The following is a 26466-nucleotide window of genomic DNA, read 5'->3' as shown; positions in this document are numbered from 1 at the left end:
CCAGCCACGCTGTGGAGTACTTGGACGCGTGTGATGGATCATTGTCCTGCATGAAAATCATGTTTTTCTTGAAGGATGCAGACTTCTTCCTGTACCACTGCTTGAAGAAGGTGTCTTCCAGAAACTGGCAGTAGGACTGGGAGTTGAGCTTGACTCCATCCTCAACCCGAAAAGGCCCCACAAGCTCATCTTTGATGATACCAGCCCAAACCAGTACTCCACCTCCACCTTGCTGGCGTCTGAGTCGGACTGGAGCTCTCTGCCCTTTACCAATCCAGCCACGGGCCCATCCATCTGGCCCATCAAGACTCACTCTCATTTCATCAGTCCATAAAACCTTAGAAAAACCAGTCTTGAGATATTTCTTGGCCCAGTCTTGACGTTTCAGCTTGTGTGTCTTGTTCGGTGGTGGTCGTCTTTCAGCCTTTCTTACCTTGGCCATGTCTCTGAGTATTGCACACCTTGTGCTTTTGGGCACTCCAGTGATGTTGCAGCTCTGAAATATGGCCAAACTGGTGGCAAGTGGCATCTTGGCAGCTGCACGCTTGACTTTTCTCAGTTCATGGGCAGTTATTTTGCGCCTTGGTTTTTCCACACGCTTCTTGCGACCCTGTTGACTATTTTGAATGAAACGCTTGATTGTTCGATGATCACGCTTCAGAAGCTTTGCAATTTTGAGACTGCTGCATCCCTCTGCAAGATATCTCACTATTTTTGACTTTTCTGAGCCTGTCAAGTCCTTCTTTTGACCCATTTTGCCAAAGGGAAGGACGTTGCCTAATAATTATGCACACCTGATATAGGGTGTTGATGTCATTAGACCACACCCCTTCTCATTACAGAGATGCACATCACCTAATATGCTTAATTGGTAGTAGGCTTTCGAGCCTATACAGCTTGGAGTAAGACAACATGCATGAAGAGGATGATGTGGACAAAATACTCATTTGCCTAATAATTCTGCACTCCCTATATAGAGCTTCATAAAATATAAGAGGCTTACAAACCTTGGCTCAAAATGCAGGAGAATTTTTTTCTAGTGAAAAACTGCATGAGACAGATGAAAGACTTTGGGTTGATATTGACAGGATGAGCATTATAAGACAAGGATTGAGAATTAATAGCAAAATAGAAATAAATAAATAATTTATCAGGAGAAATGAACTTACTTCACCGTTCTCTTGTTGTGTGGACAGTTTGGTATGAAAAGCTTTTAAAAACCACAAATATGTGGTTCACCCAAGGGTTTCTCACTGTAGACTTTAAATTAGCGGCACTTGTTCGAAATCATTCCAACTTCTGCAGATGGTGCTTGACACCCAGAGACCCTCTAGGTGGTGTAGAAAGAAAAAAATACTCTTCTTGGCTGTGAATGTGAACCTTAACAAGGGCCAAAATTAAAAGGTGAAAGTGAGATGAAGTAGGGTGATGTGTCTGTTTTGATACAGCACATGACTCATTCGTCTCTTTGAACTATTTCTTTTTAAGCGATGTCAAATGCCAAACGAAAGCTGGGTTTGTGTTATGTTAAAGACTCTTTCATGGAAGTTCCCTTGACATTTTCCTCAACAGCTCAGGAGTCTTTTGTTTTAGAAAGCAAAACAAGCGTTTATTATAAATAACTTCAGTCTTACTCTTTGTGAACTTGATGCCCAGTCAAATATTATTTCATTAGAAAAGTGACATTTTTAGATGTTTTCACAACCACAGTCAGGAGCATAGTATAAGAAAACTGAAGAAGTGATTTACTGCGGTTATAATAATTTAATTGATCAGTCCTGGTTATGTAAACGGCTGCTTGCAGTAACAATCTCACTGAAACCAGCCCTTTGATTTCATTATTCTTGCTGTTGCTTTGAACTCATTGTCTTTGTTTTCTGGTATGGATTTTTTGGTTGCTTGCCATAGTTTTCGCCAGCTCTGAGCACAAAACCATAGGCAGCTATTTAAAACAGATGAGCTTAGATTAGCTTTGCGCCCAGTAAAACAAAGGTATAACTGGTGGCTGGTAAAAATGTGATCAAACACTGAGCATTTTAAGATTTTCTTTAAAAAAAAGAAAAGAAAAAAGATCTAAGTCAAGGCAGGGATTAAAAATAAATGGATTACTGGACCGCTCTTGTTTTTGTTGTACTGTTTAAGCCTTAGAAAACTGATTCCTTAACAATATGGGGAAATTGGGCATCACTCAGTAATATTTTCATAGAAATGTTATCAGTTTACGTACACAATAAGTTTGCACTCACTTCATTTAATGAATCAGGTTTATTCTACCATAGATTAAAAGAAATGTGACTGAGATTGTACTGGAAAGCCCCCATTTCACTGTATGAGAAAATATACTTGTCTACATGTGCATAACAGAAGGAGAAATGGAACGACTGGAAATGGAAAGACTGGAACTTGAACCCCTCAAGATAAACAACATTTTGTTGTGCAACCCCTCAGAGCTTGAGAACGTTTGACACATATTCCCATACACTATCACGGGTAATTGTTTGTGCTTCTCAGTAGGATTGCTTTGTTCTGCATTTTTCTGTGTCATCATTACACACCGTGTACCACTAGGCCTTATATGGAAGGAAACCCTGCCTATGTAGATTTGGTACTTAGGGGCCTGGTCTTAAGCTCCTCTAAACTAATACAATGTGCTTTCTTTCAGACTTGTTTTTCTTCTTTCTGCCAGTGAGACTTTCCAAGAGTCCGAGATACTCGTTTGTTAGTTCAACCAGTGGATGGGTATCTTTTTAATTTATTCGTGAATGCAATAAATATGTGTAGCATATAGGAAGCAGTAAAATAAGTACCATTCATCCATCCATTCATCCATCCATCCATCCATCCATCCATTCGCTTCCGCTTATCCTTTGCACGGTCGCGGGGGGCGCTGGAGCCTATCCCAGCTGTCATAGGGCGAGAGGCAGGGTACACCCTGGACAGGTCGCCAGTCTGTCGCAGGGCCAACACACAGGGACAGACAACCATTCGCACTCACTTTCATTCGCACATTCACACCTAGTGACAATTTAGATTATCCAATTAACCTATCCCCACAAGCTGCATGTCTGTAAAATAAGTACCAACACTTTAATATTTCTTGTGTTTGAAACTGCAGATAAGGCTTTCGTTCTTTCGCATCTCAGTGATCACAGAACAGCTTGAGAGTAAATAAATAAAGTGAAACCACCACAAGACACTATTGTGGTTTCTGTTTTTACAGCCAATCCATCTGGTCACCTGACCTTTGTCAGACTTACACTTGTTGCACCTCATTTCCCACTGTGGAAATGTGAGAAGCAGCTGCTCAGAGTCTCCATTTAATGACACACAGTTAAAAATTCACCTTGAAACAAAGTGACATATTTTCATGTGTTTAATTAAACAATTCAGGACAAATCCAGGGAATCGTTTGACTTTTCAAGTTTCTCATATAATAAGACCTAAAGTGTGTGAGCAAAAAAGAAGGGGCAGATACTCAACATTACAGGTGCATGCACTTCTGTTCATCTGTTTCTGGCTCAGTTTTACATGGGATGCAATGGAAAAGTAGTAAACAGTGTGCGTGTGTGTGTATGCAACGTCTCAAGGGACCACACCAGTTGTTAGGTTGGAACTACCCTATCACCTAATGAGGTCAATGGAGGATTGTTACCAACCTCCGTTTCCTCTTTTGGCAGTGGGTGGATGTCCTTCCATTTTTACCCTTATGGCTTGATCTGAATAGAGAATAGCTCAAATCTTCACAACAGTAACCTTTATGTCTCACTGTATAAGCAATGTTGTAGCATAGGTAGAATTTTGTAACCTCTGCGGTTAAGCCTTCATGGTTGACTCATCTGTGCTTTTTATTCAGCCCTTTATGTATCTCTTTCACTCTGTTTCAGTGTGCCTGTCTTGACGCTTCCTGAATCTCCAATATATCATTTGTTTTCACCTCCTTCAGACAGTCTTTTCACAGTGAAAGCTCCCTTGCCAGTGTTAAAACGCGTACTTTGATTTCCCTTGATATGGGTTATTGCATACTATATCTAAACCAAATAAATGGCTGGGTGGTCTCTTATGTAAGTCACATTGGCGCTTGTGCATCCTAATGCAAACTGCTGAGGGCCTTTCTTCTTTAACTCTGTTTAAACAGAGATATGCTAACCCGGTGCACACTGTGTGAGAAGGATGGATTTGATTTAGTATGATACATATATAAATATAAATACAGCTTTCAAACTGCTCCAGCGTCTCTTCGTTATGAAATGTGATTGTCTCACTAAAACGAGAGAGCGTACCTCTGTCCACTTTCATTTGAACAGAAAACACAGCTTACCAATTATTTTTAGTAAATAAGCTCCACGTTTTCTTTTTTATGTAAAATGTTTATTGCTTTTATGTCAGAGGTGTGCCTGATCAAAGCAAATGCACCCCATATGGATGTTGGGAGAAAAACTTTTAAATTGCAAGAGCCGAGAGAAAGGCAGCATAATTGCAATGACAAGATAATGACACACTAATTGCTACCGGAATGAGCAGGTTTATTTTAGGCACAGTAAAAGTCATACCAGCTACCACCTACACAGCCGGTCCGTACAACGTGGCTTCACATTTGCAACGAGCTGCATTTTCACTCACACAGCAACAAAGGGGAGCTATTTTCTGAGAAAGCGAATTTACAACATAGTCACTGACTTCCTCAGCTTCGGTCATTCTGACCCAACAACAAACAGGGCTGTGCCAGATAGAAAACTAATTAGGATGAAGGTTATCACGGGCTTAAATCAAACATGTTGTTGGTACTGACAGACTGATATCAGTTTAAGCTTTTGTGTTCAGCTTGTATAGGCTGTTACTAAAAACTAGACAAAGATTTAACAATGAAGGGTCTGAAGAAGGTTAACTAAGACTAAATCCCTGTGTGCACATAAACATACACGACAAAGGAAAACAGGTGTGACTATTTGGCATAATCAGTTTAGAAAAGGCAATTACCTTGATCCAACATCCACAAATTAGATTTATGTAACAGAAGAGAAAATGGGGAAAGGCAAAAAGAGCCACTATCAGACAATGTGTATCTCAAGAAGCATAATGATGGTTTTGTAGTACAGCGAGGGAAGTTATTTATTTATTTATTTATTTATTTATTTATTTATTTATTTATTTATTTATTTATTTATTTATTTATTTATTATCATTCATTTCTTCAAGTCAGAGTCTCATTGAGATTTAAATCTCATTTCCAGGAGAGACCTGGCCATCATGGCAGCAAAGGTTACAGCAAATACAACACATAACAAGTAAAAAACAAATACAATATTTCACACAAACATACATTAAGAGCCATATTTAAAAACAGTAACACTGACTAAAAGAGTTATTCTCTCACTCCTTTAAAATGGACCTAAACTCCCCCATGGTAACCATCTCTGCCAATTTCAGTTCCTCCTGTAGACTATTCCAGGAAACAGGGACAGCCTTTTATTTAAATGCCTTTTTCCCAGTTCTCTTCTGATTTTCAGGACAACTTATTTGCATGGCGTTGTGACAGCGAAGGCTATATTGGTTGTAGTTTTTACACATATAAATACACAGATAAGACTGAACTAGCCCGAGGAGAGAGTTATAGATAAAACCAACCAATGGGAACGTCTGCTTATATACACAGATGGCCGATTTCCACATCCAATAATAACATAAAAAGGCACAATGATAGACACTATCCACCCTCTTTATGTACAGGGCAGGTGCATTCATAAAAAGCAGATCACCAAAATCTAATAACAGTTAAAAAAAAAAAAAAAGTTGCATAAATCAAGTGTTTTTTCTCACTTGGATAAAGAAACATGATTTCCAAAAAACTTCACTTTTACTTTCAACTTGGACACAAGCCTTTCGATGTGAGTTTTCAATGACAAACCTTGATCTCTAATGATACCTACAATAGATAGAAACACAGATAACAACTCTTTGCCATTTGAGAATAACGTGAACTTAGATTTATCTACATTTAACACCAGGTTAGTTGTAAGTTGAGTTAAATGTTACTGAGCAACATCAAAGGCAGACTGTAAAAAATCAAGGGGTTTGTGCTACTGAAGGAAATAAATAATAGGTGTATCATCTGCATAAAGATGGAATGCAGCATTAGATAAATTTTCACAAAGGTTATTTATATAGAGAGAAACAATTATTTGATCTAATTCGGGATATGTAAGTTTGCTCACTTGTAAAGAAATTAAAAGTCTCTGATTTTTAGGGTGGCTTCATTTAATGGAGAGAGACAAAATTTCAAGCCTAAATCCAGAGTGACCAGCATTTGATCCCTAAGAAAATCATGATTTAGTACTTGATGAAGAAACCCTTTACACATCTTAAGAGAGGTTTGGTTCCACTCTATAAATCCTTTTGTTTTCTTGGCTGCTGCTTGGTAACTCGAAGCTGCAGCTCCCTCCACAGATTTTCTATGAGGTGTGAAGAACAACTTAGTTACTCCATTTCCTTAATGTGTTACTTTTTTAGCCACTCTTTTGTTCCCTTGGTGGCATGTTTTGGGTCATTGTCAAACTGGAAGATCCATCCACCACATGGCCTCCGTTTACTGGCTTATCATCGCAGTGAAGTCACACTTTACCCTCAGCAGAAAAATAGCCCCAAAGCATAAAGTTTCCAGCTCCATGTTTTACTGTTTGGATGGTGTTCTTTGGGCCATGCTCAGTATTTCCCATTATACAAAAACATCAGGTCAAATTGATACCCCTCAGCTTGATTTTGATTTTATCTACCGCAGCACTTCCTCTGAAACCATCTCTGAATCATTTAGATGTTCACTAGTAAACTTAAGATTGGCCTGTACATGTGCCTTCTGGATCAGGGGGACCTTCTAGACACTCCGACATATGCTTTAGTGTGTTACTATTGGTTATCTTGGTGACTGTGGCAAGATCTTCCACTGAGGGTGACAGATGGTCATTTTTTTATTCCATTTCCGAGTCATTGCACCAACAGTTTTATGTTATCGCCAAGCTTCTTGCCAATGCTCTTGTAGCACATTCCAGCATTTTACAGGTCTACACTTTTCTCCATAGAGATGGAGAGGATGGAATAGAGGAAACTGATTGAAAAATGTATTGATTCTGTGCTCAGGTGTGCTTTATACATCAATCTAATACGTTGAGATCAGGAGTATCTGGAATTGATTGATTGATTGACTGTAATCTATGTGCTGAATGACTCAATCCGGTTTTGCTTTGGGATCAAATAGTCGTCACTCAGTGGCATGCAAATCCATTTGTAACTTTTATATAATGTGTTTTTTCTAAATTTTGGTTGATTATGGTTGATGTCTCTCTCCATTAAAATGAAAATATCATCAAAATTAATGACTGTTCATTTCTGTGTAAGTGACCACACTTACAAATTCAGCAAGGAATCAAATAATTATTTTTCCCGACTGTAAATGTTCAACTTTGAGTGCTTCTGTGAGATTAATAATCAAGTTTAAAGGCTCATAAATAGCAGCAATTTAGTACAGCTGCTATTAAATGGAGCTTACTGTAAGATTAACAGGGTAGTTGCATGGTTTATTAAACTGAATTTTCACAACTGGTACTTGATGCCAACATTTGTTGTTGTTTAATGTCGTTTAATGCCAACAGAGTCGTGTGTTTTTCCTATATTAAAGTTGCAGGTTAGGTGTGCATTTATGAGAGGATTATAAAGTCATTATACTTAAACTATTTTCAGATTATGGGGGAGATTTATAATTACAGGGTGTGTTTTGTAAATGTAAAAGGTAATCACAACATAATTTGCTATCTGAAATCTAATCCAATAACAGAAATTAGAGAACTACAAAAAATGACCAATATATATCAGTATTCATGCTTATGAGTCTATTCAATCTTTTATAATGCATGAATCAAAACCTGTCGGCGGGGGGGGGGGGGGGGGGGGGGGGGAATAAAAATTCCTTATTTTATATGATTAAAGAAAGTGTCCAAAAGCCCAAAGTGAAGTTACTATCTGTTGTTTTTTAGAGGGTCGGCTTGGCAACGTGCAGATGAAAATCACATTCATATCACATTAGATAATGCCTTATGCTCCCATAGATCACTGCTGGGTCACCTGGGAATAAGAGGATGCAGTGAGATGTGAAACTGAGGGATTGTGGGTATAAAGTGAGGTCAAGCTATTTAGAGATTTCATTCAGGACCGGTCAACTGCGCACAATTCAGAGGTCATCTGGTTGGATAGAATGCTACATAAAAGTTGAAATAGGCAACATGTTGTTAAAATCGCTGAATAATAAATTTTTAATTTCCTTTTAGCAAATTTGTTTGTTTGTTTTAGAGACGATCACAAGCAAGGGGTGACTTTGGCAAGTTATAAGTGTTTTACAGCCAGATCTTGTGGGAAATGTGAAGCATTATCCAGAGCAAAGTGTGGTGGAGTGAGTGAAAAGGGACAGATGAAGCCAAATCTGAGCACTGACTTATTTCAAATATACTTGGATAGAAAAGAAGAAGGAATGGTTTTGGGGGAATTGTTGAATTCAAAATTTGGCCTTTTTTCCCTCTTTAGATTTTAGCACAGAGAGCTGGATACACTTCATCCGCTGTTCTGTGGTGCAGCTGTTCAATAATGCAAACATGCCATATGCCCAAGACTGTGTAAGACGCTTTATAGCATGAACAGCTCTCAGTAGGTTGGCAGTCTTAGCTGGTCTCTATGGATAGTGGTTGCACAGTGTGTGGGAGAAAAAAAAGGAATTTTCAAACTAACAGTGCTTCTATTGACCATGACTCTATTCAACTCACTCCCTGTCTCCACATCAGTGCTGTAAATATATTTATGCATTGTCACCGGTCGTTTTAGGAACATTCAGTTATCATTATTTTGTCAAACACAGTGCATTTAAAAACACCGCTTTCACTCGCTTAATTTTTTTTAACAGATGTCTGTTTTTGTTGTTGTTAAGTTTAATTGACAATTTCACAATGTTTCTTACTAATTCAACTTGTGAGTCTTAATGTACTACAAAATCCCTCTTCTACTAAAACACACTGTAAAAAAAACTTTAAAAAAAATTCATCCTAAATATTTAAGATGCATTTTTTTTTTTATCAATGAATGCCTTTTAAGTTAATTGGTAGTAGTCCAGAGCTATTGATACAAAGCAGCTGATTCTATTCTTCCTGAGTTACATAACAGGAAAAAAAGAGTTTATTGTGGCTGTTTTTCTGTCAAGAGTTAAAAAAAAAAGAAAAGAAATTATATTAGTCTTCACAGCTTTCCTGTCAATAGGAAAAAGAGAGAGGTGTGGGGAAAGGTTTGAGGACAAAGAAATCTTCCGAAAGACTGTGCAGCTGTATTATTTACAAATCCACCTCATACATGTAGTCAGCTAAAGAGCTCAAAAATACCACTGCTTATAAGCAATGACCACATCATAATGTCAGCCTGCAGTTTTCTCCCACAAGCAGTGAAAATGCCCCCAGGACATGAGTGAACACTACATGACACATGGGAAATATTACATTTCCTGCAAGCTAGTAAGCCATCCTCTATGGCAGCTGCTGCCTCTAAAAGGGAACCAATGGTGATGACCCTTATCGCGGAGGAGCCTAACAATCTGCCTGTTCAGTCCGCTCACTGTTCTCAAATGAAGGCCAATACACGTCAGATGCAGATGTACGGGAGTCAGCAGATGTGTGAGCTGGTAATTATGGAGCATGTTTACGAGTGTAAATAAGCAATTGACTGGGATTAAAAAGCAGAGGAGGACTACATTACAGACCTGCATGTTTATGTCTGAAATTAAGCTCTCCCTCCCAGTTAGTAAGCTGTTGCTGTTTGTTACCTGTGTCACAAAAATGGCAGCAGTTTGCCCCATTTTTGCCTTCTGGTCTCTCTCATGGTTTTCTTCTTTTATTTACTTGTAAAAAACATATACACAAAGATTAAAAATGGCTAAAAAGGCAGGTAGATAATAGAACAAACATCTTTTAATCATACACAAAGTAATATATCTACACCACAAGGAGCATTCTTGGGTTTTATTTATTAAGTTATTCTGTTTTGTGTACTTGTACTACCTCTTGGTTCTCTAACTCATTTGCTAGCTTGTAGCTCCCTTCCAAGAATCTGCTTTTTAATAGTGTCAATCCAAATAGAAGCTTTCAGTCAGCTCTTGGCCACATGTGAGCTCTTTCATGCAGCAACGTTGTTGTTTGAACATGCAAATAATCCTTAGATTTCACTGCGGAAGCACTGCTTGCCTTGAGCTAAAAGGCGAACTCTACCACTCAGTGTCAGATTGTCTTTAAAATCTTATGACGTCCTGTCTGAGTTTTCAATTAATCAGTTTACTGGCAGCACTGATCTCCAACAGACCAATGCACAATGCCCACAGTTCACACTTACGCCACACATAACACATCTTATAATAATAACTGATGCAACTGGTGCAACAATTTTCACATAATTTTATCTGTAATGGTCCACTTGATTCCTTTTTTATCCTTGCTTTGTTTACTGTTCTCTGTTTACTGTTCTGGCTGTCAGCTTTGTTTCATAGGACACCCACAACACCCAGGGGGTTACTTCAGTTTTTATCTGAGATTGTATACTCACACTTTAAAGTTAAAGCTCTTAGGCAAACCGTGGTCATTTTATGTATCTGAGCATGTGTGCAAGCACTGTCCTACCAGCAGCTTTCTGACTGCTGCTTTCATATACATGCCACAGACACACAGAAGCTTCTGAGCTGAGAGGATAATAATGCAGAGGATTGTAAGACCACTGACAGGTGTCTGGCGTCGCATGCTGTGGCCCTAGACAGACGTGACTGAAACAAAAGACATAAATTTAAGAGTAAAAAACAAAAAACAAAAGCAATGAAACGGACAGCTAATTAGTGGTGCGCCTCAATGGAATTAACACCATAATGGGCCTCAAAAAATCGCATAGTAACAGCTTGTTTTTAGCCGCATCTTCTTTTGTTAGAGGATCACAAAGTGCATGTTTTTGTTGGGAAACAGAAAACACGGTCTGAATGGTGGGTTTTTAAAAGCAGGAAACAGTTTGACTATATAAGTAATTGCAAAGAAAAGCGATATTGATCAGCAGCACAGGAAAACCTTTGCAGATGTTGAAAGGAAAATTTGTGCTCAGAGAGAAAGCTCATTTATTGCAACTCTGACAGTCATTTGTATTGTAAAATAATGTAGCAATCACAGTGATCATTTAAGTTAGTTTTGTACCGCTGCAAACATCTGACAAACATCTAACACCAACAAGTATTATTTAAAAATTAACATGGACAAAAATCTATTTTTTAATTACTTTTTCCTAAAAAATTAAGGACAAATAATTGATATAGATCATAAATTAACAATTTCAGTGAATACTGTGTACTGCATATAAAAAAAATAATCTGATATCTATTAAGTCTGTGGCACTTCCCTACCTTTTGTATTATGTATGAAAATCTTCTAACTTTCTTAATGCAGCGTGCACTCAAATGTATCACTTTGTAGCCCAGAGACTTTTAGGGGCGCCATTTTATTTTTAATGTGCTTTTATTTTGGAGGGAGAGGTCAAGTGGGGGAAGAAGAATAAAGCTGAGCCACAAGCGAGAGGATAGTGGATAGTTAACTAAGATATCGGACTTAGGTCCATTGGCAGACTCCACAAATTACAGCAAGGACTGCACTGGACCTAAGACTAGACCAGTGAGGATGGAGACTCGGCCTGTTAGATTTTCAGTGACGTAGGAGTATGCTTGCTGCTCTTCTTACTGTGCAGCAGTGCATATAAGGATACCTCTTCAATTTCAGTTGAATTTCCTCCACAGAATAGAGGTGCCATTTTTTTTTCAGGATTTGCCTGGTAATTTCAGAAGCCAGAGGTTCATATACTGTATGATGTGACCTAAGTTATAATCATTAAGCTGTAGTTTGTGATTATTACAAAGCACTTTGCATGGTTTAAATTTTCTGTTAAAACCTCCATTGTTGCCTTAGTGCCTTTCAAATATTTGCAAAGCTAATTGCTCAGACACCCCCCGCTGTTGCCACAAAGTATTAGATGTCCACACAGCCCCAGATAGCACTGGCCATCCTGTCCAAGAGTTTTGCTTTCTGTGCTGTTTGTGTAATTCGGTCTTTTCATCAATTCAAAGTCCTTATTTATCCTGATCGTAACATGTTCTTTCCTTGAGATTAATGCAGTTATGCAGTGTGGCAAGAGCCTGATATTGAGACTAGGCCTAGTTCCAGAACAAAAATAAATTACGGCGCATCTGCGATAACTGCTTATCACAGTCATGTGGACACCTAAAAGCAATCCTCGTCTGCCAAAAAGTGGTTATCGCTGACTTTATGTCTGCAGCTGCGTTTTTATTTTATTTTATTTTTTTATCAAGAGCAAACAGACTTAACATTCACATACACAAAACTTTATTTCTGTGGGAACAGGAAGGTTGCGTGTTTGTTACATTTTAATACTTCTTTAACACTTCAAAGCGAAAGTAGCATTTCCACTATACAGCTTAACAACATGTGGCATGTATGGGATTACAGGCGATACAGTAGTGCTACTTAAATTTGTATGTTCTCAATATTTCTAATCTTCTTTTTGAAGCCCATATATTTGAAAACTAGATCATAACTGATACGATTCACAGACTGGTTCATATATAACATGATATATGCAATTATTTTAAGAAAAAATTATTGATGTTGCAAATTCACTGAGAGTGTAATTTGTGCGTTTGCATCCCCGTAGAACTCAACCCGATTGAGATGGAAACATTCATTTAGTAATTTGTGTGAAACTACTCCCTGTTACCATGTGTGCCACGGTCCTATTTACTTATATGTGCACAGAAATGTTCTTACCCTGCACAAAAAATAATAATAGTACATGCAAAAATTACCATCAGATTCATAAAACATTGCCCTCCAGCCAATTTTGTTCTTATCACAGCGCAAATGTTAGTGAATCAGAATCTGCTTCAGGTCTACATGCTGCCATGCTCTTTGTAAGGAAGAAGTTCACTTCAAGGTGAAGTGGAGAAGGCGGGGTGGATGTTGTAAAAGATAATTGTGGTGTCTGAGGAGAAAGAAAGAAATGGCGCACCTTTGCAAAGTGTTTTCTACAGAAGTGATGATAGTTTTAAAAAAACAAAAAAAGGGTAAGGCTCAGGTTGAAATAATAGTGCTGAATATCATTTGCCCTGAGACGCTCACTGTGCTACAAGTAAAATACATAAAAAAGTTTGACAAAAAAAAATACTGATAATACTGGACTGTAAGTGAAAGCATCCAGCTTGAATGATAATATAAAGTAAGTTAATGCTAATGTTAATGTTAATATCTTACTTCTATCCATTTCATTCTCATTATGAGGATTTTGGCTCATGGTGATGGGGAAAACTGTAACTAATAACCAAAGAAAATAGAGAGAGATAACAATATCCCCCCATCCATCTATCAGTTATCTTCCACTTATCTGATGTCAGGTTGCACTGCAGAGGATATTGCAGACAACCTCCTCCCCAGCCACATTTTCAAGCTTTTGCTGGGGAATCTCATTGCATTCCCAGGCCAGATGAGAAATATCAATTCTAGCGAGTTCTGGGTCCAGGGTCTCTAACCTGTTGGGCGTATCCGGCGCACTTCCAAACTAAATTTTGTAGGAATTTAAACTAAATTCCTGCCCTTGCTTGTCATTACCAGAAATACTAGTCAGTTAAATATATTATTTTAGTTTATTATCGTATTAGTGTACAGTGACAGTAATCAGTTCAAAGATGTTACCATGCCACCGACCACTTCCCAACACTGCAGCCCTGACAGGCAGTGGCAACTTGCCCGTTTCACTCTCTCTGTGAATAAGACTGAAGAAGCTTCTTGGATGAGAGGTGAAACATCTTCAAGCAACTTAAAGAAGTTCAGACACTTTTCTTTCCAAGCTCCTTAGACTCAGTGAGAGATGGTTGGGTGATGTCCTTATCAAAACTGATTTTGACCCACCATGCAATACAATCTCAGTGGCAACAGCTTTTCTTTTCAGTATGACAATGATCCAAAAGACACTGCACATGCAGTAAAAGCACACCTGGATAGGAAAACACAATGGAACACTATCAGCCCTGGATTTGTCTCCCCAGAGTCCAGGCGTCAACATTACTAAAGCAGTGTGGGATCATCTTGACAGAGAACAGAACAAAAGGCAGCCAACATCCAAAGAAGAGCTGTGAATGTCCTTCAAGAATCCTGGAGGACTATTGCTGAAGACCGCTTAAACAAATGAAAAGGTAGTTGCCTAAGAGAATTCAGTTGAAGGTGGACAAACCCCATAAACTGTTTTTGCTTTTTATAATGTTTTTCAGTTTCTATTTGCATGTCTTGATAAATTGCTGCTATTTTCCATTTTCCTAACAAAATACAAAGAAATGAAAAGATTCAAGAGTCTCAAGAGTATGTTCTAATTTTTGGATTAGTCACCCAGTTTATTTTATTTTCTCTTGTTTAAATTACTAGCAAATGAGTTCCTAGAAGCATGCAAAGCATTAACATATGCGATATGGTAAGTTAAACTTTAAATTTCCAATAGCTTCATGGACAAAAATAAAAGCACATGCCTTTTTTTTAAGGAATAAGTACATTCAAAAAATGCTTTAGGCTCTCACCTTTCATTAATTTTTTTCGGTGTACCAATTTTTTTAGTCGTTTTACAGCAACTATAAAAAGCTGCAGTGTTTGAATTCTACACTGAGACTGCTTGTTAATATTAATTGGTTGCTACCAATCCAAGATTTTACTGAACTGTGCAGAACCCTTAAGTCTCGTAATGAGTAACTTGCTGGTGAGATTATGTATCATATCACTTTGCCTGCTTTACATGTAAAAGTTTAAATGTTAAAAGATGTTGTGAAAGCAAATCTCATGCAATCTGCTCAAAACAGAAACAGCACAGGACCAGAGGAACCCGACAGTCTACAGTGTTTGGGGCCAGGTAGCTGGCTCGGGATTGGCAAGAGCAATCTTACAGACGACAGCTGCTTTCACAAAGTTGAAAGGCTCTTTACAGTGTTGTTTGTTCAGAAGAACACACAAAATATCCTAAATACATTCAAAGGTGTATTTCAATATTCTGTTAGATATTTTAATACAAGCACTCAGCAGGTATTATTTGGTGAAAAGGTTCAAGGTTCAAGGTTCTTTATTTGTCACATGCATAGTTATACAAGTATAACACACAGTGAAATGTAGTTATACTTGTATAACTACGTCCTGCGTGCAGTGAATTTGACGCGTTTTTTGACCACTTATAATGACTCTCTTACCTGTCTGAAAGATATACTCTATTTTATTAACCAAACTGGTCACAGAGGGTGGAATTTAAAGTATATGAGCTATTTAAGGCAGCACAGAGAGCGTGGATGTTTTTGTTTATAAGCAAGCACCAACTATCAGGCCAGCAGTGGGAACAGTCTCACGTACTGTATCTAAGTAAGTAGAGTGGGAAAATAAATAAGATTAGACAGCACAGGGCATCTGCAGGGTACACACAGACTGGTGCCCTAGAGCACTGCTTACACATCCTAACGGGAGCATGTTTCCCTCCCTTCTACTTCTCATTGCTTCTCACTTAATCCTTCTTTACCCTCTCCCTGGGTTTTGGTTTTCCTTTGCCCTCTGCTGGTACCTTTTCTTTATAATTCAGCTGACTTCTGAGCTCAAGAAATAGAAAAACACAAAGAAAGAGGCGTAGTTTTTGGTGTTGTTTTTCACTGTACTTAGTTGCATAAATATGATCACAATGTGGGGATAGTATGCTTCCATCTCCAAGGTCAATAATAATTGAGGCCAGAACCAGTGTGTGAACCAAAAATATAAATAATCTAATCATTGCAGTGAGCAGACCCTATTAAAATTCCTAACAGTGTGTACTTTGCAATGTCCTGATCACTAAAGATTTTAAAGGATGCCAAAATAAGAAACTTATTTGAAGGGCACAAAAAGCATCTGCAAAAAGATATGTCCTCTACACACCAGTTGTTGCAAGCAGGTGTTAAAAGTCTGTAGAGAAACCTGATGAAGAAACTAGATTCAGTAAAGACGCTAAAAAGAACACAAGCCTGAAAAAGAAAACATTGGCTGACATGTCCGGTTTGCTACAGGTGACCTGGATGGATGTTTCACCATTTTGTCAGGGCAAGCAAGGCGAGCACTGCTTGCCAAAACTCCACCTTCTTTTTTCATTGATATTTTCATTTTCATTTTTCCTGCTGTATATATTGACGGTTCACCATGTCAACCACTGCTCCAGGCTTTTAATTCAGCTGTTTTGTTTTTTGATTTTTTTGTATTATTTATATATTTAATATGCTAAAAAGAAATATCATCAGGATGTGGGCCTGTGTTTTTAAACTCATGCACAACTGTTTTTTCATAGATATGTGGTTCTCAATGGACAGCAACTACAATATGTGATTTGTAGAATATGATACTGGACACTGAACAGATATTATAATATTATATTAAATATATAAAGTATTTAAAATTAATTCAACCAAAAGATATGTATTAATAATGGGGAACATTTTTCTGCAGAATAACATATGTACTAAATGTTTTCATGGTGTTTCATTGCCTTTTATCCTAATGAAATAGTTTGAAAAATTCATTAACCGCTTATCATTGTCAGCTAATAGGAAATAATAGGAAAACATTTATGTAAGATTAGATTGCAGAAAGGTGAAAACCTCCATGAACAGTGTAGACAGTCAGCATAAATAGTATGTTTTAATCTGATCTAATTTATCTTGAATTGCTAAATATTAGAGAAAAACGTTTTTGTTTGTGATTGTGGATGGGAGGGTGGTTAGTCTCTGCTTGGCTATCTGCAAAAGTAACTGCATGCCACTTGGTTTCATGTTGTATTATTTTAAGGAAGGCAACTTCACAGCAACACTTGAACATAGAATAGATTCACATTTTCACATTCCCGTTAAATATTCTGTTCATCAAAACAATGTTAAAGTAAAATATTGAATTATAGATCACACACTTAAAGTTATTTTAAATTTAAAAGTAATTTTTCCTGTAAGTAATGTTACATAAAATCAGCAAACATGCAGAAAAGAAAACAACAGTAGAAACAGTAGCAGTTTTCACACAAAACCTCCATTTGAAAGTAACACCGAACCAGATATGCAGCTTTGCCTTTGGCCGTAAGCAAGGGGGTAACACTGACTGATGACAGTCATAACCCAGCAACAAAGAAAAAACAAAAACAACCTACCAAAACAATTAAAGGACAGGACAATAATTGTTGGCTTTAAATTAGCTGAAGAGATAAAGCGAGTTAGATCCAAATGGGGATTTGAAGTAGATTTCTGTCAGCAGAAGTGGCAGCTTGAAAGGTTGTAGAACCAATTAGTGTGTGAGTGAGGAGGAAAGAGGAAGTGAAAATGGAGCTTAGAAAGTGGAGGATGACATAAACATTAATCTAGACAGGTATGTGGGAGTAAAAACACTGCTGAGGGTATTGTAAAATAGGATGCGCTTTGCAGTGGATGTGTTTATTTTGTGACTATGACAAATCTGAAGGCAAGATAATATTTTAGCAATATTGTAGTCAACCGAAGATGAATGCAAAGCACACATCAGAGTAAACAGACTTTCATATCCCAGAACCATCTGGGGTTCAGTCATATTTCCTACAGCATGATTTTTTGGCAAGCTGCAGTTTTGCTTATAGCACAAACTCTCTAAATCAGTTTAATAGATAATTATAATAATAATAATGGATTGGATTTATATAGCGCTTTTCAAGGCACCCAAAGCGCTTTACAATTCCACTATTCATTCACTCTCGCATTCACACACTGGTGGAGGCAGCTACAGTTGTAGCCACAGCTGCCCTGGGGCAGACTGACAGAAGCGAGGCTGCCATATCGCGCCATTGGCCCCTCTGGCCAACACCAGTAGGGTCAAATGTCTTGCCCAAGGATACAACGACCAGGACAGAGAGCCCGGGAATCAAACCGGCGACCTTCTGGTTATAGATGCGCTTCCCAACCCCCTGAGCCACGGTCACCCAAAGATAAAGAAATGTTTCATAAACTGTAACACATCAAGTGTTACAACTGGACTTGAATGACAGAGAAATATAAAGTTGCTTGCACATGATAATGAATTGTGGCTTGTTTGTGATTGCGTCTATATTACAGCTTTGTGGAAATTGAACCATACCCCTGTACTGATGACACTTCATTGCCTCCAAATACAATATTCACTTACCTTTAAAATAGTGTAATAATAAGTCTTTTGTGTGTTTTCCTAGTTTATTATTTATTTATTTGTTTATTTTATTGAGGTGCATGATATATAACATTAACAGGTTAGTAGAATTGTACTATCAGACAGGATTGTGTAAAGGCACACATATCATTATATGTGTGCCTTTACACATGGACACATGGAAATTTATGCAGCATTAAAAGCACCCAAAAGTACAGGTCAGATTTTAGACTTTGGAACTACCGATGAATCCAGTGAGATTTGGAGCTCCTTTGTGGAGACAGGAGAACCTTACAGAAGTACAACCTTCAGTGCATCACTTCAACCATCAGGCCTTTTTGTTAGAGTTGGCAGAAAACCCATTCTTCACTAAAAGGCACATAACAGCCCCCAGGGAGTTAGCTAAAAGACATCTGAACAGCTCTCAGACCATGAAAAGCCAAAGCCGCAGGTTTGATGAAACAAAGGTGGCCTTTGGTCACAGTTCCCAAGGGCATGTGTAGAGGACAATCAGGCACCAAGAATCACCTCATAGGATTTTTTCCCCCCCACAATTGCTTTGTCTCATTCTGAAAGCTTTTTAAGTACAACTGTCAGAGCTGTATCATGGGACAAAACAAGTCTATTGTGTGTCTGCAAGCAGTAGTCGATCTAGTTATTGTTTCACCGAACTGAAAAATGCCTCTAATTGTTTTTCAGTGCTTTAACAAAAATAAGCTTTGTTCTTCTTGCTGATACTGATTGCTTATTGTACAGTATACGGGTGAGTTTTGTCCAGCTGAATGACATTCAGTATCACACTGGTATTTTTAGATTCTCATTTTAAACTGGGAGACAATTCATGAGAAAATTCCATGCTCTACAGTATATTAATTACAGATAGGCATGAACAATAGTATTTGAATCCTAGCTCCAAGATTAATGTTATCATCTTATTAATGAGCCACTGGCTGGCCCATTAATAAATGACAACTAATGTGGCTGCAGGATAATCGCTAATAGTTAAACAGCTAACATTAACATTTGCACCGGTCTGGCTAATAACTGTTTAATACTTTAATCTTGTTGAAACATGAGCTCCACTGACCTCCTCAAAGTGTCCTTCAGTGTTGTGAATGGTGACTACTTCAGCTGCTAGTGAGGGGAGGGGCTTTGTGCGTCCTGTCCGCAGATGCTGTGTGAAATTGTGTCAACTGGAAGAGGTGAAGATGGCACTGTTGGTGTGTTACTGCTGCAAATAAGTAAGCCAAGAAAATAAGCCAAGTTTTTTTATTTACTTATTTATTTATTTTTGCACTGATTAGTATCTGAGTGTTGGCTTCTTTTTTTGACAACCATGATTTACAGTGAAAATCATGGTTGTCAGAATCAGTCATCCATATGTAACACGTGCACTTCTTCAGCAAAAATCAACAGATTGCACCTCCAAATAGCTTAAAATTCCACAATTTGTCATATTTTTGATGGACATCTGTTTCTCTTATTAATAATGCATATATGATGTCTTCCCTCACAGTGGACCAGGGAAGAAGTCTCCTTCCATGGTGCAACCATGTCCTAAAATAACTTTTCAGTGTCCTCACGGCTAGCATTCATGGTGTATAACAAATGATGTTGTGGCTGGTGGTTGCATACTTACCAACATCATGCTAAAAAGTGCTCCTCTCATATTTTATTCAGAACAGTGGAAGGAACTTGGTGGAAGTTAACATTATCCAACACAGTTACATAATTTTGTATTTAGTGTTACATAATTTTGTATTCCCACCCTAGTGGGAGACACTAGGGTCTCTTTAGGTCAGGTTGGGTGTTATAGGGATGTGTAGAAGTACCAGCCATAAACATGGCAGAATACATTGGTCTGATATGTCAGTCAAAATGGTATCCATCAAAGCTCAGCTGAGAGGATGCAGTAATGTTTACATGCTGTATGTCTGTATGTCTGTCGCTAGCATGAGCCTGTTGTCACTGGAAAATGGATGGATGCAGACCGAAGAGGTCAATCGATATAGTTCAATATATAGATAATAGTTCATGCTCACAACAAGGTTTGCAGATTTTTTTATATCCACTTTTACTTCTGTGTGAATGGTCCTGGTAACTTTTACACCGATAAACAGTTCTTAATGCCCTTAGTCACTTGTCAGATGCAGCACTTATTCCACTTCAGCCGTCAGGGCCTCTACTCCAAACACTACCAAGACGATGTTGTGTGATCTGGTAGGAAGGCTTCTGTCCCCCTTGTAGCCTGAAAGATTGTCGCATTTGAGGGTTTATCATAGATCACCATGTCCTTCTCACATCATGTCAGCAGGCTACAATCTAAAGATTAACCTAATGATGTAGTATTCCCAAACAGATTGTTCTCCACCTTAGCTTTGATGGATAAACAGACCATTCTTGTGTTAGACTAACGCCGGTCAGCACACAACGGTGAACTATGGAGATAGATATTCTTACTTTTCATACTCTGTATTTCTCTGGTAAGTGGTTAACCTCATGAACCTGTTGTAATATGCATTAGTTCGTGCTCTTCATACCTTTACCGTGTCACTGAGATCACTGCTCTTCTTTCTCTTTAAATTTTAAAAAACTGTTAACTGAACAAAGTCATCCTCAACTAAAATAATAGGGATCACTCCATATATTGCCACTTTTGCAGCTGTTTCCCAACCTGCCAGTACCCCCCTAACTTTTTCTGCTAATGTTTCTGCATTTTGTTCTTTTGGTGTGTTTTTTTTTTCCTATTTATCTGCTTCTCTGATGTCTTTCTGTTGTTTATCTTGATGATGTTGCCTCTTAATTACATGTGTTATGTTTATATAATGTCCATATGCTTGTATGTGTGTTCTTATGGTACATAACTAGTGGTTAGTTAAAATGGTTTCAAATTTGTGCAGGTGCCCTTTTAGCTGTTGATATTTCTGCCATCAAATGTTCTTAACATCTTGTCAGGTTTTTTTAAAACAAAGGTAAATAAATATAATAGTTAAAAAAAAACAAAAGAAACCAAAAAATTGGTTTCAATTCTACCAAGAAAATCGATGTGTTAGACTTGTTAGATAAATCCACACGAAGTTTGATGCTCTAACTGCAGCCAAAGATGGCTAAGTACCTACTAAGGAATGCACTTAGCAAAACACTTCGAAGGTCTGTTTTTGCTTTGAACTGGAGTACAGTGTCTGAGGAAAGATATTAATTTTACATTTCCATTACAAGATAAACCTGTATCAAAATCTTGAAAACTTAACCTCAGATGTCATCCTGTAGCTTTTTATTTCTCAGTCGGCAAACCCTAAATGTATACAACATTAATAAAGTATTTCTTTCCTTTTGCATATTTTGCAGGGCCCATTCTTGGCCTTTGTCACTCACAGCTAATGGATGTCTTTACCCAGTATGCCTACAATGACAGTTTCTATGACAATGGAACATGGAGCTTCAACGATACAGACCAAGAGCAGAAGCACCCCTACAACTACTACGCCATGCTGCTTACTCTGCTCATCTTCGTCATCGTCTTCGGCAACGTGCTGGTGTGTATGGCTGTGTCCAGGGAAAAGGCTCTGCAGACCACCACAAACTACCTGATCGTCAGCCTGGCTGTCGCTGACCTTCTGGTGGCCACACTTGTTATGCCCTGGGTTGTCTACTTAGAGGTAGGATTGTAGAAATTCACGCACACACACTCTCTTTGCCCATATTCGAAGAGACATATAGCCTGACATGACCTATGCAGCAGACATGCTCTTTTATTTCTTTTTCTTAAACCTTTTTTTCCCCTCTGTGTCTCGGGTTTTCAGAAAGCAGAAAATTGCCATCTTAAAAAGCAGTATTTAGTTTTCTTTTTAAATCATTCTTTTTAGAAAGGGGTTAAAAAACTGGAAAGGGCAGGACTTTAAGTGAAATTGCATGCCAGTAAAATAATCTTGGTGAAAAGGATTTGAGCCAAACAGTCACCCACAGTTAACTACAGGTCACAGGCTCAAGGTGATACAAAGGTGAAGACTAATGTGTTCACATCAGTCCTGCAGTGGATAAAGGCCTGTAATGTAGTCCCACTATGTGACAACAGCAAAATGTCAGAGCAGTCTATTTGAACAAGAGCTGGATGTTAGGCTATAATTCACCCAAATACTGGGCTACATCCTGTCTCATTCAGAGAACTGCTGCATTTGTTTTTTAAATGAATTATGGTACATCATTTAAATATGACACATCGGAATCACATTTTTAAAGAGAAGGCAGACTTCGATGTTTCATAATAGCATGCACATCCTGCCAAGTGAGTGGGATGTGGTCAGTCTTTTTGAAAAATCTTTGCCCATCTCTGGAAGCTACCTCCTTCATCCTGCGGTTATTTCTGACCATTAGGCTTCAGGTCACGCTGTCTGATGTAGGAAAAAAAAGCAATCTAAGACTGCGGGGACTTTAATCCCCCCATGTTTCTCAGAAACTCTTGATGATTATCACTTTAACCAGATTATAGTGCATTTAAAGAATTTCATAGCCCAACTCTGTCCGTATGATCTGGGCATATTTTTTCAAATAAACAAAAGAATACTTTTGTGGTCATTGCCAAAAACAATCAGATTCAAGCTCGTTCATGCATAAAGTATCCAACCTGCACATTCTGTTTGTTTTTATCCAAATTATTTACTTGTTGTCTCTGTTGATTTGGCCAGCTGGATACATGCAGAGGGAGCCTACATCAAAGCGGATCGCATAAGTGGGAGATGAATTGTAATCAGCAACGTATCAAAGCCCACAAATTACAGCATAAAACTTTATCAATAAAAGATAGCATTTGATATCAGAAAAGTAAGTCTTTGATGGTGTAAAGAGATTTAACTGAACAAGTGTGCGTTACTAAGTGTAACACATTTGAAGTACGGCGAACACTAAAACTACTCCGGATCTTTCATCAAATATAAGTCACAGCATGCTTTTGGACAAAAATCTGACTGTTTGCTGTTCCTTTATAGGATCTGTTGTGTGCAAACATAACATCAGATTACAAAACACTCACCGAGTAGTTGGCTGCTCTTGTTTCTCCTGATGCCCCACACTTAGTTCTGGCTCTACACATCATAAATGTAGTTTGGCAAAATTATTCATGTAAATCTATAGGAATCAAAGTCTAGCTCGATAGGATTATTATTTTACTTAGCTAAATGTTTGGCGTCTGTGTTTTCCATTCAATCTACATCTCTTACAGTTAAATGGGGGGGGGGGGGAGACCCACATGAGCAGATTGGTGCATTAAGAAACAGATTTCTTCAATTTTATAGCCATTTAATCCAAACAGGCTAATAACAGCAATTTGGAGAGTGAAGTCCTCCTTAGAATAATATGCTGGGAAGCAAGTGCTGGCTGTTTGTCAAAGTCAAAAGGGATTACTTCCCAGCTTGTGTTTAGAGTGGGATGCTCATCTGATTCTGGTGTGTCCCTCCAAGGCTGTCAGGCCTCCTACTAATGTGAGATGGGATAAAGTGAGACGCTAGTAGTTGGTCCGCTAGAAATCCTTGAAAATAGGAAATTATTTGGAACTGCTGCACAGTTCACATCATTTTGAGGTAAACACCAGACAGTTTCATAATCTCTGGATTAGCGTGTTGAGTGAAGATGGCCTTATATGTTCAGAGCTCACAACGGAGGAATTTAGGCAGAGATTTGTCAATTATTCAACTCATGTTCTTCATAACATCTTTCTTCCATCACGGACACCATCTGAAATTAGGCTTCGTTTCAGATGATTAAAACAAACAAACTTCATGACAATACTTACAATATTGTTTTTGTTTTATTCTGTTTTTTGCTGAACTCGGAGAGGCCTTTCTTCAAGCCTCATCTTTCCTTTTTGTTCCTATTTTTCTGTATTCATGTGTAGGCACTGAATTTTTTTAGAATGCCACTGACTCAGGTCATCATGTAACTCGCGTATTAACTCGTGTTAAGAATGTAACAGCATGAACTACAGTGGGAACATAGTCACAGAGTGTGGGCAGGTTATTCAACTTGCCCTTTATTATTAAATACTAAATTTGCATTAATTAGTGCAGGTTTCGCTTTCTGCCTAGTGTGACTGATTTAGAAAGCGTACGGAGGGAACATTTTGCATAACTAGAAGTTGAGAGTTAGTTTAAAGTAAGGGTGAATAAAACGTGTATATAGTAGAATATTTGCTTTCAAGGTGTTGCCTCATGTCTTTATAGCATCCACACAGCAGGCAGATGTTTGAAAACTACTGCAAACCAAATGGCTCATAAATGTAATCAGTGGAAAATATTCATCATGCCAACAACTAAACCTGTTAGTCTATTACCTTGGAGTGCATAATTGGCGATCAGCTACAGTGACCTGGTCAGAGCCATGAATTTAATGAAGGCTATGAACAGTGTTGCACAAAAACTGCAGGAATAAACACCCGCCTTACCTGCGGAGGCAGCTAATGCTGTAGTTTAAATCCTGTTTAAGGCTTTGTAAAGAATATGCTGTCAGGCATTGTGGCTGATATGTGTACAGAATTTCAATTTGGAAACCAGAGAAAGTTTGTAGAGTAGAGTGATGGCTCCTGTTGTATAGGGGTGGGCGATAGAAACGATATAAATTTGGCCAACGATAGAGATTTTGACTATATCGCTCTATCGCGATAGCGCATGTTGATGATGTCATCAAGCTGCGCCTGTTTTGGTCAAAAGCATCGCAGCGGCTAAAACCATTATCATCTGCAAATTATGGCGGGCGACAGTCATAGCAAAGAGATGAAGCACTTTTGAAATATGGGGAAAGCCAAAAACTGCGCTTCCTCCACTTCCGTAACATTGATACATTAATGTTGAATTCTCTCGCAGCTGTTCTATTCCCATGTTGTTGCAGTATATTAATAACTAACCTCGTATTGTGGATGAATAATCTCAGTTGTTCTCCTGACTGAAGTACAGCATCCTGCTATGCGATTGCATTTGTCCCTAACCACCAGAATCCTGCACGTTAACTTTTATCGAGTGGAAAAAAGTTGGCATCCATCCTCCAGCTTCACTGTGCTAATGTTATGCTAACATAGCTGTGTCGCTAGCAATCACGTAGCACAACATTATATACCAGGTAGTCCAACTTCAGTAACCCTACAAACTAGGGGTGGGTTTTTATAATCGATTTATTGATTAAAATCGATTCTGGCTTGGATAATGTAAAATCGATTCATTAAAATCCTGAATCGATTTTTTAATATAAATTTATTTTGCCCAAAATGCCAGAATCTCAGGTGAAATCTCACAAAATTTCAACAGCCACCAAACAGCTAAGACAGTAAATGAGAGCAGGAACACGGATTCTGCACAAAGACTTAAACACACAGCGCAACCCGCGGATCAGAATCAGTTAGATGTTGCCTTTCTCACAGTCGGGGCTGAAAGCCGACAGCTCGCTGATTCTGATCTGTCGGCGGGTCTGCGCTTTGTGTTTTTCCGGCCTTTTATGTGCTGATTCTAAAGCTGTTAGTTTGATGTCTCTCTAAACAATATTGACCGAACCAGCAGCAAAAGAAGATCCAAACTATGCTTCACATAAACATCGTCATGAATTCAGTGTACTTTTACTGCTATGCTTCGACCACGATGCACAGCTGCCCCCCCCCTCTCTGTACTTCAAGAACAGTTTCCCGTCTAAAAATCTGTTTTCTTCATTATTCGATACTTCCGACGCTTTTTTTTTCCGTTTTATATACTTCCAAAAAGAAAACCTAATTTCTGCCGTTCAATACTGAACAAACATAAACTAAAATTATGCAAAATGCAAAACGTTTAGTCGTGTCTCTAATAAAACCGCTGTAACTTCAGAGGTAATGTTCATGTGTTGATTAATGGTTTTCTTTCATTTTTGATGTACTGCAGAATATTTTTATAAAATCCCAGGCCAGGAAAATCACCTTCATGTTTTTCTGTGTTTTATCCTCAGCAAAGGCATCTGCTGTGATGCTCACACCTTTGATAAAGTCTTGCGTGTGTCAGCTTCCTTTTTATAGATACAAAAATATGTAAATGTACTGATCTGAATTATAATATTTCTGACTGTCAAAATTTCCCAGATTCAAATCGAATTAAATCGAATCGTGGATCGAATCGATTCGGGACCTTGTGAATCAGAATTGAATCGATTCTAG

At 38.2% G+C, this 26466-nt stretch overlaps 1 protein-coding gene across 1 annotated transcript in view; it reads left to right on the top strand.

Moving 5' to 3' along the window:
• Positions 1–26466, top strand: part of drd2a (dopamine receptor D2a) — a 49241-nt gene that overhangs the window by 5847 nt on the left and 16928 nt on the right. Inside the window, exon 2 of the mRNA XM_026192813.2 lies at positions 21651–21961. Within this exon, the coding sequence (XP_026048598.1) occupies positions 21683–21961 (279 nt within the window). The 5' untranslated portion in view covers positions 21651–21682. The remainder of the gene's footprint in view (positions 1–21650; positions 21962–26466) is intronic.

Source organism: Astatotilapia calliptera, chromosome 14 (genome assembly GCF_964374335.1).
Source record: "Astatotilapia calliptera chromosome 14, fAstCal68.1, whole genome shotgun sequence".
NCBI lineage: Eukaryota > Metazoa > Chordata > Actinopteri > Cichliformes > Cichlidae > Astatotilapia > Astatotilapia calliptera.
The sequence above is the reverse complement of the archived record's forward strand: the minus strand, read 5'-3'. Positions and strand labels throughout refer to the sequence as shown.